The sequence below is a fragment of the Anabas testudineus genome, chromosome 6, assembly GCF_900324465.2.
Source record: "Anabas testudineus chromosome 6, fAnaTes1.2, whole genome shotgun sequence".
Taxonomy (NCBI): Eukaryota; Metazoa; Chordata; class Actinopteri; order Anabantiformes; family Anabantidae; genus Anabas; species Anabas testudineus.
This window is the reverse complement of record NC_046615.1, coordinates 20,848,581-20,863,864: the sequence shown is the minus strand read 5'-3', so window position 1 is coordinate 20,863,864 and position 15,284 is coordinate 20,848,581. Positions and strand designations below refer to the sequence as shown.

Here is a 15,284-nt window from a genome sequence, read left to right as displayed (position 1 = left end):
CGAGGATACCCCGGAAGCTGGTGTCAAAATAAAAGCTCTCAAACAATGGAGTAGGAGAACAGTGCAATAGAACAAGTGCAGATATAGTTGTGCTTATTTCCAATTTTTTGCATATCATATCTAATAAATTATTTTTATTATTTATAACCGTTTCCTCTTTGTAGTAAGTTTTATTCATGTTTTTTAATGACACTTTTGGGTCTCCATAGCCCACTAATAAACCAGTGGAACACAGAAAATCTGACCGTTTTGTTGCTTTTGAACAATAATGCCAGAATATTCTCATTTCTGAATGTTATTTTGAAGTTTGTGTCCAGAAGTCGTAACTCTAACCTTCTGACTTGACTCCATCCATGCGCTCCTGACGGGGGCGTCTCCTCTTTAGCGCATCATCGGTGATTCCTTTACACTCAGACTCAGTTTAATGCACACAAGTGGAAATCACGCAAACTGATCGGTTGGACTCCTGATACCCGCCGACATGTTCACGGGGATGCGGACGGAGAACCGAGGGGACTCGGGGGTCCTGGATGCTGCAGCTCTGAGGCAGCAGAGGAGGCTGAAACAGGCGATCCAGTTCCTCCATAAAGACTCAGCTGATCTGCTTCCTCTGGACGGACTGAAGAAACTCGGGACATCCAAACAGGGGGTGAGCCTCATTTGAAAGGCCTAGTAGTGGATTTACAGTAACAGACGCAATTTTTATTTTATACTTTCTCCAAATTCTAGACGTTGATCAGGCATGAAAACAGGCCAGTGCAAGTTAGGATGGTCTCCGTAACATTCATATTAATTATTTATAATAGAGCTAAATACCTAGGATACAGTCTCAGAAATAGAGTTATAAGGTGAAAATTAATGGCTTAAATGATCATGTTTTGTAACATTTACCTTCATTTTTATGCATTTAGTTCTGGTTATTTTCTTTTTTATAATATTTTTAAAATGACATATTTTATGTTTTTTATTCTTTACCCATTTTGTTTTAAATTAGTAGGAAATGTTTGAAATCTTTGTTTTCTCAGTTTTTTGGGATGGAAAAACACAATTTAGATAGACTTGACAGGTGCCATAAGAGAATAAGTAAGTCAAATTTTTACACTAATAAATTAACCTTACAAGAAGGGTTTTGACTCTATGGCAGCTTATAGGTACTTTTTAAATCATTTTTGCAAAATGGATGTATGAAAAAGCAATGACATTTTTTCACAGCTTAAAAGTTGGCAAAAATCTGAAATGAAACGAGTCAATGTTCTTTATTTAGACTATTTACAATGTCGTCCAAAAACTGTGTCACAAATGAAAATAGCCAGGTACAATGTACAATGTTTTTAAAACTGTGCTTCTGTTGTTTTTGGTTTAATTGCAGCAGCCACACCACATTCTGCAGAAGCGGCTGCTGGAAACAAAGATGTCCCGGGGAAGGATGAACATGTGTGGAGTAAAACCAAACAATGGAGACGTCCTTCTCAGCTGCAATCAGTTAAACTTGAACAAAGATGATGATGATGAAGAAGAGGAAGATTTTATCTGTGTTGCCTGCAAGGTGAGAGGAATGTATGGGATACAAGCAGAGTTTTGAGATGCAACAATAGATATAGTTAAATGATAAAATGTACATTAGGCTGAAAAGAGGTAATTCTGCAGATCACTACTTTTTACTTTTGGTACTACATTTTGAAAACAGGATTATTTACTGGTATTCATACACTGTAGTATAGGTAGTTTTACACATGAGCCCCTTGAAAAGAAGTTTAATCTCAACCTTCTTTGTGTGTTCATAGTGTTTAGGACAGGAAATGAATGTGTTGATTGACACAGGCTGCAAACTGAACCTGATGTCTTCGCTGACCGTGGAGAGATTAGGGTGAGATGATTAAACATTCCTGATATTTGTCCATATGACTCACATCAGGTCACTGTCCGTCTTGTTCAAGGAAGTGAATATTTGATTTTTTTTATTTCTCCCAAAGACTGAAAGAGCTAGTGGAGGAGAACAAAATGGAGACGGAGGGTTTTCAATTTCAGCGTAAGATCTGTGTTGATGGTCACATCTCAGAGCTCAGTCTAAGTATTGGACAACTCAGGATAATGTGCTCATTTGCCATAGTGGGTAAGTAAGAGGAATATGATCTATACATGTTGACAATGTAGCCAGTGATTTTTTCTAACACTGACACTATTAATATTATTCACCTCACATTGCTTTTGTTCGCAGAGAGTAACAGGCCACTGATATCCCTGGGTAACAAGACATTAAAGTCACTTAAGGTAAGTCCCTCTCCAATACCTCGCACAAGGTTTGATGTTTGATGTGAAGCAAAATAAACACAAGGAAAGGCTGTGTTAACTATCTATAAATGTGTGATATGTGTTGTAACATCATCTTTTTTTTCTCCCAGTGTGTAATTGACACTGAAAAGCACATGTTAGTGTTTGGGACACATGTGAGGGAGCAAGTTCAGTTTGCCAAAAAGTCATTTAACGAAAGGTAAGATGATAGTTTCAACTGTAAAATACGTGTCTGCTTTGAGTACGTGTTAGAGCTGTAACCAGGTTAACAGAGATACCAGCTACTGGAGCGCTACTAGGTCTGAAAGCTAATCAGAGCCCCTGCTCAGGGGGTCCGTGGCTCTGTTCAGCTCTCCCTTAAACAGAATCACTATAGACGGTGGAAAAAACACATTATTATAACTTGAACTCTAGTATGGAATAAAATAACTGCATATACACCAAGGTGCATGTCACAGGTGGTCACAATGATGTCACCACTTGTCTGTCACTCATGTTATGATATCAAATGTTAAACTATACATATACATAATAATATATATGTATATATATAATAATGTGTGTGAGATACACGTAGAAATTCTGGGCAACAGTGCACATACACTTTTTGTTTGTTAATATATGCTAGTTAAGATGTGAATGCAGTATCATTAATCCGTCAGCCAGCAATCGTAACAAACACTTTTGAAAGTGAAAATGTTTTTGGCTTCACTTGAAGCATAAAATGCATTTTTCATAGTTCATGCTGCAAATTATTTCACATCGCTGGTAATTAAGATATTGCTCAGTCATAAAAACATTGTGAGAAGCACTGAAGACTACTTCCTTAATTTAGTTAAGTCACAAATTGAGGCAGAACAATATATAGTTGTGGAAAACAACAACTCTTTTCAGTTACTTAATTGAGTAGAATTAGTTTCTTCAAGTTGACTTTCTTCTCATCAACATTAGTATCGTTTACTCTAAGACTATTGTGATGGACAGTGTGCTACAGTCTAACCAAACACTTGTCTGTCTTCCTTTTTCTTTTTGTGCAACAGTTCCTCTGACTTCTGAGACCTGATACTGATCTTCCCGCCACCGACACACACACAAAGCAATCAAAATAATCCCTCTATCCACAGGATGGCTCATTGGGCAACACTTGATTTCTCAGCTCATACTGTATATCCTCACTTTCTCTCTGCCTGTTCAACCATTTGCTGCATTTGTGAGTTGGATGATGCACAATGACTTCACTTATTTTAACATAAAGGGGGCAGTTTAGAGAGCAGACGCCCCGACAAACAACCATGTAGCACTGACAATGAACTGAGTGTGGTCATGTTTTAGTGTCACTACAATAGTTAGTGTTGTAGACTTTAAGATTCTGATAGAATTGTGATTTATAACTCTTGTATCCTGCAAATTAGTACTGTTCTGCCATGTATAGCAGAAATTAGTCTTAGAGAACAGAATAATTTTTTATTTCATGTGAAGTGTAGTTGATTAGCTTAGCACAATCTACTGCATCCAGACCAACTGTTTATCTACTGTATTTTATAATGTATTGTATTTTCTAGTCTTTGCATTGAGGTCTCTGCCTTTAAATGTTTACAAAATAAGAGTGACACTCACTGACCGTAGCAAAGTGCAGCACTGAATATTAAATAAAATCCCAAATGATGTGAAGTTTCTCTGTGTTTTTGCATAGATTCATTTATTAAAGATATATAATAATATCAGACCCCCTCCTGATTTATTTCTTTCTGTGTGCATTTTGAACTAAAAGTTTTTAGATCTTCACCACAATCTAACACAAAACAACCCACGCAAACACAAACTACAAGTATTAAATGATTTTTTTTTTCCCATAGACCTGTGGAGAAAAGTATTCACCTCTTTTAGTTTGTGCATTCAAAAAAACAAATCAATGTTATGAAGCTTCTTTGGAGACTCTGGGACTCCATAGAAATATTGTGTTTAAAGGCTTAATACCACAAAAAAAAAGTAAAAATCTAGAAATATTAGACTGGGTTTGAATATTTTTACCAGCTCTGTAACTTTGCCTGTTTCTAAGAGGTGTTAGTTAAAGCTGTTAACATAGGTAAAGCAGAAGAGCGTTCATTTCTCACTCTGGTATGTTCACTTAGGCACCACAAGCAGCTTTAATTACAGCTGAAATGCTGTACAGCTGCAGCGTAGCAACAGCAAAACGACGGCAGTGTTGGGTAACGCACCCAGATCAGCTGACTGGCAGGTGAACAGCCCCTCCAGTGGCCGGGAACAAGACTGACTTGGCTCTGATCATTTCTCCAGGGAAACCAACATCAACAGTGAAGCGAAGGTGTCGTCTGCAGCTGACTGAGAACAAACTGTAGGTAAAGTGTTTATCACTGGATTAACTATTAATTCAGAGCAAACCTTCCTTTACTGATTGTGGTGTTTACAGTGATACAACAGAAACTGTATTTCCTGTTATTGTCTGTGGAGGATACATTTGATTACAGACTGTTTAGGTGTAGGATTGTAACTAAGTACATCTCCTCAACTACTGTATGAGTATTTTGAGGTACTTGGTTATTTTATTTCAGTATTTCTATTTTTTTATTGTCCTGTAAAATATTTCAGGGGCAAATAATGTACTTTTACTCCACTACATTTATCTGATAACGTTATTTCGAATCAGATAATACAAAATATAATGTGTGATTAAAGATTAAGATAAGAAATTGTTCATTTGAAGCTGCAGAATTAAAATAACATCTGCACCTATTAATATAATCCATTATAATAGTGGGCATTATCCAAATTAGGACATTCTGCACATTCTACTATTTTGATGCTTAATTAAAATAGTTCAGTAATAAAGAAGTAATTTGAATTCAGGACAGGCAACAATAACAGCATCATCATCTTTAACTTGACCACATTAAGATACACAACAATAGGAATGTAGCAGACAGTAATAACCACAGCAAAAATTAATTTACAGTCAGTGGCGGAAATGTGAACAAGTTTTAAAACTCACAGATCTAGCTACTATTTATAGTATAAAATATAAAATTAGTAGTAAAAGTATAAATGTATAAAAAGACAAATGTCAAATTATGAAATAACTACTGTAGAATAAAATAAATGAAGTATAAAATAGAATAAAACAAGAGAATATTGTACTTTATTAGAATTTACTAGTCAGACAAAACAGTAACCTGCTGAAAATCTAATTTGCATTACAGTGTGAGGATGACGTCCAGGCAGACAGCGGCTGCTCTGATTCCACAGTTTCTGGGCACACAGAGCTGCAACATCACTTTTGTTCTGGACAGCTCTGAGAACATGAGAGCTGTTCTGGGGTCAGTGAAACGCCTGCTGATCCAGACCCTGCTGACAAAAGCTTCACTCAGGGACTCTCGCTTCAACATCATGACGTTCTCAGGGAAGGTGAGCTGGGACTGACTGCTCATTACAGAAACCTGCATCTCTGAAGAAGAGAAGTGCTCCAGAGTTACTCTACAGGGGTTAAAGTGTTCATACATATACATAGGCTATATGTATATCAAGCTGCTGTATATCTATTGATAACACAAATATTTGGGATCTTTTAGGGGTTGGTGACAATGCTGGGGTGGCTGGGTACTGGTGGCTGCCCTTAAATGATGCAACAGAAAAGTTCGGGTGTCAATTCAGAGTAGTTTCAAGATACCTTGTTGTTTTTTTGTAAGACGTTTTTCTTTAGTGACTCTTTGTCTGAATTCCAGGTGAACTGCTGGTCTCAGAACATGCTGCCCTGTGCCCCTGACACTGTGTACTCAGCTCTGTCCTGGATTCACTCCATCAGCTGCAGCCCTGGCAGGGATCTCCTAGCTGCCCTGAGTATGGCCCTCACTGACCAGGCCTGTCACGCCGTCCACCTGCTCTGTGCGGACCTGCCCGACCAGCCAGAGGCTGTGCTGAGGGCCCTGCCCTCTCTGGCAGCAGGGAGGCCTGTGAATGTCTTCTACCTGGAGGACCTGATGGGTCAGCTGAACAGCAACACCAGAAATTACCTGCAGTGTTTGGCTCAGGCCACAAGAGGAAGCTGTTACGTGATTCCAGTTGACTGGAATGGAAAACTGGAGGAGGTACGAGTGAAATCACAGGTGCTGGATGCGACTTGGATTGTTTCTTTAACTACCCAGATTCTTTTTCTTCCCTCTGTTATCTGTCACCTCCATGACCATAAAGCTAATAGGGAATCCGTATATTTGTGTTAGTCAGGGGCACCAGCAGAAAAGTCTGAATGGGGTGGCACAGTCCAGAGTACAAAAGTCTAAAAATAAACATTTTGACTCGTAATTTTGACATACCATTAATATTATTTTTGCATCAAGACACACTTTTTTTAATCTTTTACTGGTGGAAATTACCTTCTCTGGTTTCCATAAAGCTTGGTGCAGTTGCTCTCTTTAATGTTGGTGTTTAGTTTGGCAGAAAGATAAACAGTCCTTACAATAAAACACAGTGGATCTTTATTTTACTGCAAGATAAACAAAGTATAAATCCTGGAAAAATAGTACAAACAGTCAAATACAACGCTGTGTCTGGTTCTGTGTTTGCACAATCAGGCGATTCCTCTGTGTGTTGCTGAGAGCCGATCATTAGTGCCATCAGTCTGTCAAGTCACCCGTTGCTGTTCGTCCACTTCAGCTGTAAACACGTCTTCACCTCTGCTCAGGTCAGTGATGCTGATGCTCCACACTTTTCAATACTATAGTACAAAGTGTTGAAGGAGCAGAAGTATTTAACACAGCAACACGAAACATACAGAGATGCTTTAAAAACTGGAGGAGCTGCTGGTTTTATTGGATAAAATCATCATCCCTGTGACAGACCTGTAATGTGTGTAACCCAGGTGCAGTATGGGTAACTGCCCGGTTGCCTCCTGTGTGATCTCCAGTCAAACACCGAGCAGTTCAGAGTTTTTCCCAGGATGCCGAGTGCTGGCTAGGAGGGAGGTGGACGGCTTTTACTATCTGGGAAGCGTGATGCAGCAAGTTCAGGTGAAAAGACACAATCTCTGTATATGAAAACATACAGTTAGAGTGGGCAAGTACGAGTCAAAAATATCAGTGATTTCTACTTTCATGTGTCTGAAATCAGGGCTGCACGGGAGTTTGGGTGGTGGAGTTCGACCATCCATCGAGTCCTAGTTTGGGGATCATCTCCTCTTGCAGACAGCTGGTTTGCTCCCTCGACATGATGAACCACATCAGGGTTCAAACACGCTGTCTGGTGCCTGGTGATCTCGTTCTGTCACCATGGGAACCAGATCTGAGGAGATACGGACCAGGCAGAGTGATTGCTGCCACGGAGCACAGAGATGGTTTTGGAGGTGTGGAGTTCGTATAGTTTGTGTTTACATTATTAGGACTTTTAATCATTCTCAGTTTTCTTTCCTGCAGTTGCTGCTGTTACGAGCCTCCGAGTGCTGATGTGGAACGGCTGTGTGTCTCTGGTTCCTCACAACCTAGTGTTGCCTATTTCAGCTTCTCACCACGACAGGATAGTTAGGGAACTCCAAATCCCAACATCCACCCCTGACCGATATTGCAACTGGCTCTACAGTCGCACCTCGTCCTGCACCCCCCAGCTGTTCCACACCCCCTGCTGCCAGTCTTCTTCTTGCTGCTGTCCAGTCACAAACCACTGGCCTTGTGTACTTCCACGCAGTTCCAGGTCCAGTTTTGGCAGAACAGATGGATTTGAGAGGGCAGAGCGGGATATCCAGGCAGACCTCGAAGATACAGACGTGAGGAAGAGTGATCCTGAGGTGCCCTCTTCACCATCTTCATCTCTTTCTGAGGATGACACCAGAGCAACGTTTCCTCCTGCAGTGAAGCTGAGGCGTAAACAGCGTCCTCCCTGGAAGTACTGGAGGAGAACTGGGCCGGAGCCTCAACACAGACAACCAGGTGCGAACCAACTTCAAACTAAATCTGAGAATCAATTAATTTAATTTGCTATAAAAACTTGTCAGTGTTTGATCTGTTAATGTTCAGAAAGTTTATTTTAATCTGCAGGGAGTGCAGTGCCCAGGAGGATGTCACAACCAGCAAGGTTCAGCTTCCCTGTGCCTCAGATCAGCGCTTCGCCAAATTCCAGCTCTCTGTTTCAATCACTTCCTGGTGCTAAAGGAAGAAGAGTGAATATCAGAGACGTTTTAGGAATGACAGACTCTGAACCTCAACCACCTGTGAGACTGCAGTCGTTTTCTGGGAACAGGGATACTACTGTTCAAACATAACACAGTGCTGGGATGATCAAACTGATCCATCTCTGATTAAAAAAACAAAACACAGATTTAAAACAATACTTTATTTCAGTGCACTGATGTGGCAGGTAAATTAGTGCAGGTAAAAATACTGTTAAGTGCATTACATGATGTTCTGCTGTCAATACAATCTACATCATAAAATACTCAAGCAAGATATAATTAAAATATAGCTTCTCATTGTGCAGCAAACACAAACTGTAAATACCTAAATAAAAAGTTAAACCCAATATAAAACAGGCAATAAAACACAAATACTCAACATTAGCATGGTTCAAGTTTTGTTTGAATGCTACAATGAACTGGTCTGGTCAACTGAAGAGTCAGAGGTTGAAGGTCAGGTTGATGCTCTCTCCAGCTTTGACACTAACCAGCTGAGTCTGCCGCTTTGACTCAGGCATGCTGGCAGTGATGGCGTACGTTCCAGGTGAAAGCTCGATGTAGAAATCGTCATCGGCTGCAGACACATGACCCTGAAGACAGTGAGACTTTAATTTTAAAAAGATTTAATTTATTAACCTTTGGTTTGAAGAAATTTGAAGAGAGAAGCTGATGAAAAAGCACCGTAAAGTTTCTCTAATGGCTGGCTACATGAAATACAAGAGATCAAAAGCAAAAGTCTCCACTGGCATGATAGTAACCAAATAAAACTTTGGGTGGTCCTGTTCCTGGGGTTGTGTCTTAACCAATAAATAATTTAAATGGATGAAGAAACGCACAAATTAGACATAGACATACAAAGACTGGGAAACTTGATAAACGTACATGTTTTCTGTGGGGCTGTGCAGGTGTTGTCTTCCTAGCAGCTGGTCGTGTGTGGAACCTGGATACATGAGTCCTCTCAGTATCAGTGGGCTCAGAGCAACAGCCAGAGTCATAAAACCTCTGCAGCACAAACACACATTTACTGTTCGCCTGCACATGTTTATGCTTTTAGTCACCAAATGAAATGTGAAAATGAACATAGAATCACTAACCCTGCACTGACAGGTTGTCTGAGTCATGAACTCTGCAACGGTTGCAAATGCATCATGAAGCTCGCTGTGGGTTTTCTGAAAAAGCAACAGAGGAAATAAGCACGAGACACAATAAAATGAGAAGATATAAAAACATAGCAAACAAATAAAGACAGATGTACTTTACAAAAAGCATGTAGGAACCTTGACAGGGATTTGTGTGTCTTCATCCGTGGAAGGGGAACTCTGGGATGCACCAGTGCTGGTCCAGTCTACACTCCTCCTGGAGGCCCGCTCCAGCACCTCCAGGCCCAGACTGGCAGAGCGCCGCAGGGAAGACTCCAGCCAGGCTTGGCTTGCCATGAACAAGTCCACGTAAAATTCAGGTGACTTACACCTGACAGAAGGAACCAGCAGAGTGTGCCATCATTAATTTTTCCTTTCAGTCCAATGAACAACTTCTGTTTACATAACTAATTTACTTTGGGTTTTGATTCACTATAGGCTCGGAAAAAAACTACAAAAAATAAAAATCTTAATCCAAGATAGTATCAGTAAAATATTAAATGATATTTTTGTATTATTTTAAATAAACTAATGAAATGCAGGTGTATCATTTATGGACTACATTTTGTACATACGGTGTTTAAATTCTGCCTATGTCGCACATGTCATAATTTTCAAACTTGAGAATTTGTGAAATAAATCTGGACTAGATTACAAAAGCATCAAATTCCAAGTGGTTTAAAATACCCTTACATTTGTACTATATGTAAAATGCAGGGCTTGTATTGTATTTAGCACTTTTACTCAAGTAAGAAAGTGAATATAGAAAGGTACTTCTATTTAGTATGTTGTGGAGTACTTTCTTGCAAATACTTGCACTTTTACTTGCGTTTTAGTATTTTAAACCTCTAAGATGAAGGCAGCTTTATCAAAATAATAACTTTAATACACCAAGACAACAACAGGACAAGTGAACGCACCATAAGAGCCAGAAAACGGCGCATGCGTAAAGACGACCGCCCCTTTGAGCGACACACCATTAACCAGCTTGTCACTTTCTTCCTACCTGCTCACTCTCTCCCGTCGACTCACCTGTCGTCCTCACCTATCGTCCTCACCTGTCGTCCTCACCTGCTCAACTAAAACGGCGAACGTTTAACAATTCCGCGTGCTGACGTCACAGACTAATAGCGTGTCGTCATAGGAGCGTCGCCGTTGTGCGCGCCGTCATCAAATCTCGAGTAAAGAGATTAGTTTTGTTTACCGTCGTCGGCTCAACGCGTGGGAAGCGTAAAGAAAAGTGGAGATATGAAATGTAAAAGCTTTGAGAGGAAGCAGCGCTTCTTCGTTTATTTACCTTTGATCGTTAGTTTCACATTTTCCTCTCGTGGCTCCTGGAGTCGAGTCCGGATTGTTTGAAAAGACACGACAGGAAGTGCTGCACGTCAAAGCCCGCCCCCCGCGGAGAGACCGTGAGCCCGGCTCATGGCACTGAGAGAACTTTTATTAATGTACTTCAAACTATTAATATTAATACAAGGTTCATGATTTCATGTCATTTATTTCCATTTAACTACTCTACACTGGTACAGATCCAGTCTGTAAAGATGCTGGAGTATCATCATTGAAAAAGCTCCAGAAGAATAAAATAGTGTGCAGATAGTATATATGCAAGATTTTACACTAAAATATGGAGCAGTTTCCACACTTCTGCCAATTTAACCTAAACTATATACATCAGTTACTTTACTCACAGTCTAACCTTCAACCTGCTTCTGTAGTTAAGACTGTACCGATACACTGACATAAACCTTTAAAATTCTTGAACCATGCAGTTGTTGGTTTGAAATCATCATTCTAGTCCTCGCTAACCCTGAACCGCTGTTAGGCAGCAACTGGAATTCAAGTTCTAGAAGCAGTTTCACAACTTGAACATCATGAGTCCAGTTGCCACAGAACACTATTTCTGGGAAATACAGTGTCCTATTCCATCTCAAAGGGTCCCATAGAAGCTTTTTGTGAGAACGTTTTTCTTATTGTATTACTGGTTTTAATGGAACTGTTTTTTGCCCCTATAGGGCACATTTCTTCTTTACACTTTCCAAATATATCCATCACATCTGCACATACACCATGGTCATCCAATGTTTGGAGACATTAAAGTTTAAATCAGACATAACACATAGGTCCCATTTATACAGTTTATTTTTGAAAAAACACACTGACAGGAGCATTATGCCATCAGCACGCAGGCTCCCCCCACTGCCTTGATCTTCTCCTCGGCCCGTCGGCTGAAGAACTTGGCCTTGACGATCACTGGCTGCTTGGGCAGCTTGCCTTTGCCCAGAACTTTGTAGTAGCCCTGTAAAATTAAGACAGAAAACACAGATAACACAGAATTAGAGCAACCAGATAACCACATCTGCACATTTTATCTACTCAATGATGCTAGGCTAACACATATAGTTGCAGCTTTCAGCCATGCTGAACAGGAAATGAGAAGACAATGTACATTATATTTACATTAAAACAAATCCAGTCAAAAAGGCTAAAACGTAAGATACTTGAAGACAAAACTTATGGACCAGTGAATGTTAGCAGAATACACTTTATGTCCATCCACAACAATAAAATTCATAAAATTATAGAACCAAGAAATAATAAATGTACAAAAACAAATCTAAAACCACCACATACAGTCTGTATGCCAAAAACTCTAGTTTAGCTCAGGTAACGGAGGAAATCTAGTAACCTCCAGTTGACATCCCCCACTTTAATGCTGGTTCTATACTTGATATTTACAGTTTTAAGGATAAGAGAATAACACCAGAACTAAAAAATACTGCTCATTACTTACAGCGCGGACAGCATCAATGATGGGGGCAGGTCCTTCGGGCTTCTTGCCATAGTTCACCCTGGTCTGCTCGCTCACCAGCGTCCACAGCTTGTCCAGGTTGATGGTGGGGCAGTGGGCTGTGTTCCTCTTCAGGTGGTAATGTCTCATACCCACCTTACCGAAGTACCCAGGATGGCTGAGGACAAATAAGAGCGAGAAATAAAGTTTACTGCAGTCTGATAAAATGGGAAACTGATGTGTTAAAAACTGTTGGCTCATGTTGACGTACTATAATTCCCTATAAAGTTAGTGGACACACAAACTTTCCAGTTTGAGTAACAGTGGATAGTGACAATTAAAAACAAAACTTAATTGACCAAGTACCACTAACATGTCCAGTGACAGCATGTCCAGATGAAAACATGAGAAAAGCTTTGTAACTGCCCATGTGGGTGACTGGCCAACAAAAAGCCAGTCGGTGAATAGGACCAGTATTTACTCTAAGAGGACTCAAGCACACCAAGACAATGATTTGTGTCAAGATGAGACTCTAGTCTCTACAACAGTTTACCATTATCTGATTAACGCAAGAGCAGGAAAGCAATGATAAAAAGATAAAACAAAAAATATCCAACATCCATTTGTTTGTCATTTCCCTACACTTCAGTGAGAGTTTACGTTAGTTTGACTTTGAGGAAACTTGCTTTAAATACAAGGAGGACCCGCTTTGTGTAATGATGTTTCCTTTCAATCACTATTATGCTGACAGACACACAGTGTTAAAATGCTGATTAGAAACCTGGTTAGGCATAAAGTAAACAGAAATCAGATATATTGAAAGAAAGACAAATGTAAATGGAGAAATTATCTAATCCCCTAACATTATTACAGTTACCAGGTTTCTCATTCACATAAGTCAACTATAATTTTTATAATCAGACAGCGTAAGTGTATGTATACAACTCTTGACAACAGTAATGTACAAATACATTTTCTTTTTTCAAATACCAACACAGACACAGGGAAAGAACTGATTATTACTACACATAAGCCCACATGTTGGACTACGATCTCACGACATGATGCAGCACTTACTATTTGTCGAAGTTGATTCTGTGGTGATGCATACCACCAGCATTACCACGACCTCCAGGATGCTTTCTGTGCTTGCCTGTTGAGATGGACAGGTTCATGTTAACCATGTATCACACAGTGACAAAACATACACACAAGGTAAAAACTACTCATGAAGATTGAATTAGTTTATACTGACCAATGCGACCATGTCCGTGGCTAACGTGTCCTCGGAGCTTCCTGGTCTTGGTCTTCTTGGTAGGCTGTTAAAACAGGTTTAATAATGCAGATTATTAATATAATATAATGATCAGTTTGAACTATCAGTCTGAATCGCTGCTTAAGAAGCTAGCTTGCTAGCTCTACTAGCCAAATAACCTCTGCTGTTAAGCATTTCAGCTTCCGGAGCTTGTCAACATTAGTATTAACAGATTTTTAGTTATAAAAACGCTTTTCCCTTTAAAATGTGCTCAAACTCATCTCATTACAACCGTACTCGTACATGCTGCCTAGCATCCAAGAAAGCTAATGCTAGTTCATCAACATCAACCGGCAACTTCACTATGAGCGCACACGCAACACAATGAACACTTTACGCGACACTGTCAGACAAATCTGTATTTTAATCCGCTGTTACTGGTTTTATATTGATAAAAACCACAGAGGTCTGTGTTTGTCCTTAAAACATCTGAGTTATCACGTTCAAACGGCTGCAGCCGAGGGCCCCAGTGAGCCGAGCTATCACACAATCAACCGCTCTCAAATCCATATAATGTTACGATATCATGATAATAATATCTACAGCTTGCTCATAACAGTTGATTGTACAATAAACTGGCACCAGATGGTAGTTTTCTGCAAGAACGACCAAGGATGTGCAAAGATTTATCCCGAGTTCAGAGCACAGGGAATCATGATAGCACCTACCATCTTGGAGGCTAGTTGAAAGAGGAACGGGATTTGGAAGTCACGCGGTTTTGTGCGAGATTTGGCTCCTGGCAACAAGGTGCGATGAAATCGACAGCGCCCCCGGTGGTGGATGAGCGACATGAGGGAAACACTGTCATCAAACTAAAATATTTATTATTGGTTTTGTAGCAAATTCCATTTATTATAGAAACTGGAAAGAGATGTTTAGTCAAGAGTAATAAAATAACAAATAAATAGTAACAGTAAGTAGTAATTAAATAATGACAATTAAAAGTAAATGCATACTATGCAAAGTAGATGCACAAAAAATATCTAATGAAAGTACTGTTTGTTATTCTTGTTATAAACACCTTATTACCACCTCCACTTTGCACTTATATAATAAGATTTATTTATTTTTTCTTTTTTTGGTACGTAGGATTTTTCAGTATTGACATCATTGTTTGTAAAGGAAGACTGACTCTATTGTGTTGACATTTTAATCTTAGACATTTGCCAGCATTCATTATATTATATTTATTAGGAGTAAGACCATTTTTACCTTGCATTGCTTTTTATTTTTAAAAGCAATTAATGCAAAACAAATCTTTACACATTTCAGTTGATTTACAATTGCAATCAAATTTTGAGTGAATAATTAATATAGAGAAAATAAGGACATAAGAAATATTTCTAAATAAAAGAATAATCATTGTCATAGTTGTGTTGGAGAAATCATTTTAAATAATTATTTTGCCTGTCAGTCTACTCTTTTGTTGACTTTCTGAAGCCAGTGTATTTTGTAGAGATGATAAAACCACAGTAAGTGGAGGGTTATCATATTGCTGAGGTACTGCATCAGCTGGATTTAAAACAGCTTCAGACAGAGTTTAAACTGATTTACATACAGTAGGTCTGT

General features: G+C 39.3%; 4 protein-coding genes and 1 non-coding gene across 7 annotated transcripts; 2 read left to right on the top strand and 3 right to left on the bottom strand.

Moving 5' to 3' along the window:
• Nucleotides 1–101: 101 nt before the first annotated feature.
• On the top strand, nt 102–3,954 carry LOC113165901 (nuclear receptor-interacting protein 3). The gene is made up of 7 exons (XM_026365702.1): nt 102–649; nt 1,370–1,546; nt 1,785–1,867; nt 1,974–2,113; nt 2,219–2,271; nt 2,403–2,491; nt 3,333–3,954. The coding sequence occupies exons 1-7, from the start codon at nt 482–484 to the stop codon at nt 3,346–3,348; spliced, it is 726 nt and encodes a 241-aa protein (XP_026221487.1). The 5' UTR covers nt 102–481; the 3' UTR covers nt 3,349–3,954.
• A 648-nt stretch (nt 3,955–4,602) lies between these two features.
• Nucleotides 4,603–8,557, top strand: c6h11orf16 (chromosome 6 C11orf16 homolog). The gene is made up of 8 exons (XM_026365417.1): nt 4,603–4,648; nt 5,511–5,715; nt 6,033–6,395; nt 6,879–6,988; nt 7,166–7,313; nt 7,414–7,645; nt 7,716–8,225; nt 8,334–8,557. The coding sequence occupies exons 2-8, from the start codon at nt 5,518–5,520 to the stop codon at nt 8,555–8,557; spliced, it is 1,785 nt and encodes a 594-aa protein (XP_026221202.1). The 5' UTR covers nt 4,603–4,648; nt 5,511–5,517.
• A 61-nt stretch (nt 8,558–8,618) lies between these two features.
• akip1 (A kinase (PRKA) interacting protein 1) lies at nt 8,619–10,969 on the bottom strand. Of its 3 annotated transcripts, none has more exons than XM_026364795.1 (5): nt 10,904–10,969; nt 9,745–10,782; nt 9,562–9,636; nt 9,350–9,469; nt 8,619–9,057 (listed from the first exon to the last, which is right to left on the bottom strand). In XM_026364795.1, exons 2-5 carry the CDS (start codon nt 9,901–9,903, stop codon nt 8,908–8,910), a joined length of 504 nt encoding a protein of 167 aa, XP_026220580.1. In that variant the 5' UTR covers nt 9,904–10,782; nt 10,904–10,969; the 3' UTR covers nt 8,619–8,907. The 3 variants fall into 3 exon arrangements, with proteins under 3 accessions (XP_026220580.1, XP_026220579.1, XP_026220582.1); XM_026364794.1 differs by having other exon boundaries at nt 9,745–9,937; nt 10,904–10,967; XM_026364797.1 differs by lacking the exon at nt 10,904–10,969 and having other exon boundaries at nt 9,745–9,937; nt 10,613–10,654.
• A 764-nt stretch (nt 10,970–11,733) lies between these two features.
• rpl27a (ribosomal protein L27a) lies at nt 11,734–14,506 on the bottom strand. The gene is made up of 5 exons (XM_026365414.1): nt 14,384–14,506; nt 13,656–13,719; nt 13,478–13,553; nt 12,404–12,578; nt 11,734–11,908 (listed from the first exon to the last, which is right to left on the bottom strand). Exons 1-5 carry the CDS (start codon nt 14,504–14,506, stop codon nt 11,780–11,782), a joined length of 567 nt encoding a protein of 188 aa, XP_026221199.1. The 3' UTR covers nt 11,734–11,779.
• On the bottom strand, nt 12,815–12,943 carry LOC113166544. The gene has a single exon (XR_003299210.1). It is a non-coding gene; the product is annotated as a small nucleolar RNA SNORA3/SNORA45 family (small nucleolar RNA).
• Nucleotides 14,507–15,284: the final 778 nt, after the last annotated feature.

What these genes read in the sequence shown, in the direction of transcription:
- LOC113165901 (XM_026365702.1), top strand. Translation starts at nt 482, where the DNA reads ATGTTCACGGGGATGCGGACGGAGAACCGAGGGGACTCGGGGGTCCTG. An exon ending in GTGCTCATTTGCCATAGTGG is followed by an intron (nt 2,114 to 2,218) that starts GTAAGTAAGAGG and finishes TTTTGTTCGCAG; the next exon opens with AGAGTAACAGGCCACTGATA. An exon ending in AGACATTAAAGTCACTTAAG is followed by an intron (nt 2,272 to 2,402) that starts GTAAGTCCCTCT and finishes TTTTTCTCCCAG; the next exon opens with TGTGTAATTGACACTGAAAA.
- c6h11orf16 (XM_026365417.1), top strand. Translation starts at nt 5,518, where the DNA reads ATGACGTCCAGGCAGACAGCGGCTGCTCTGATTCCACAGTTTCTGGGC. An exon ending in TCATGACGTTCTCAGGGAAG is followed by an intron (nt 5,716 to 6,032) that starts GTGAGCTGGGAC and finishes TCTGAATTCCAG; the next exon opens with GTGAACTGCTGGTCTCAGAA. An exon ending in ACGTCTTCACCTCTGCTCAG is followed by an intron (nt 6,989 to 7,165) that starts GTCAGTGATGCT and finishes TGTGTAACCCAG; the next exon opens with GTGCAGTATGGGTAACTGCC.
- akip1 (XM_026364795.1), bottom strand. Translation starts at nt 9,903, where the DNA reads ATGGCAAGCCAAGCCTGGCTGGAGTCTTCCCTGCGGCGCTCTGCCAGT. An exon ending in ACACACAAATCCCTGTCAAG is followed by an intron (nt 9,637 to 9,744) that starts GTTCCTACATGC and finishes TTGCTTTTTCAG; the next exon opens with AAAACCCACAGCGAGCTTCA. An exon ending in CACAGCCCCACAGAAAACAT is followed by an intron (nt 9,058 to 9,349) that starts GTACGTTTATCA and finishes CACTGTCTTCAG; the next exon opens with GGTCATGTGTCTGCAGCCGA.
- rpl27a (XM_026365414.1), bottom strand. Translation starts at nt 14,506, where the DNA reads ATGTCGCTCATCCACCACCGGGGGCGCTGTCGATTTCATCGCACCTTG. An exon ending in CCACGGACATGGTCGCATTG is followed by an intron (nt 13,554 to 13,655) that starts GTCAGTATAAAC and finishes CCATCTCAACAG; the next exon opens with GCAAGCACAGAAAGCATCCT. An exon ending in AGAATCAACTTCGACAAATA is followed by an intron (nt 12,579 to 13,477) that starts GTAAGTGCTGCA and finishes ATTTGTCCTCAG; the next exon opens with CCATCCTGGGTACTTCGGTA.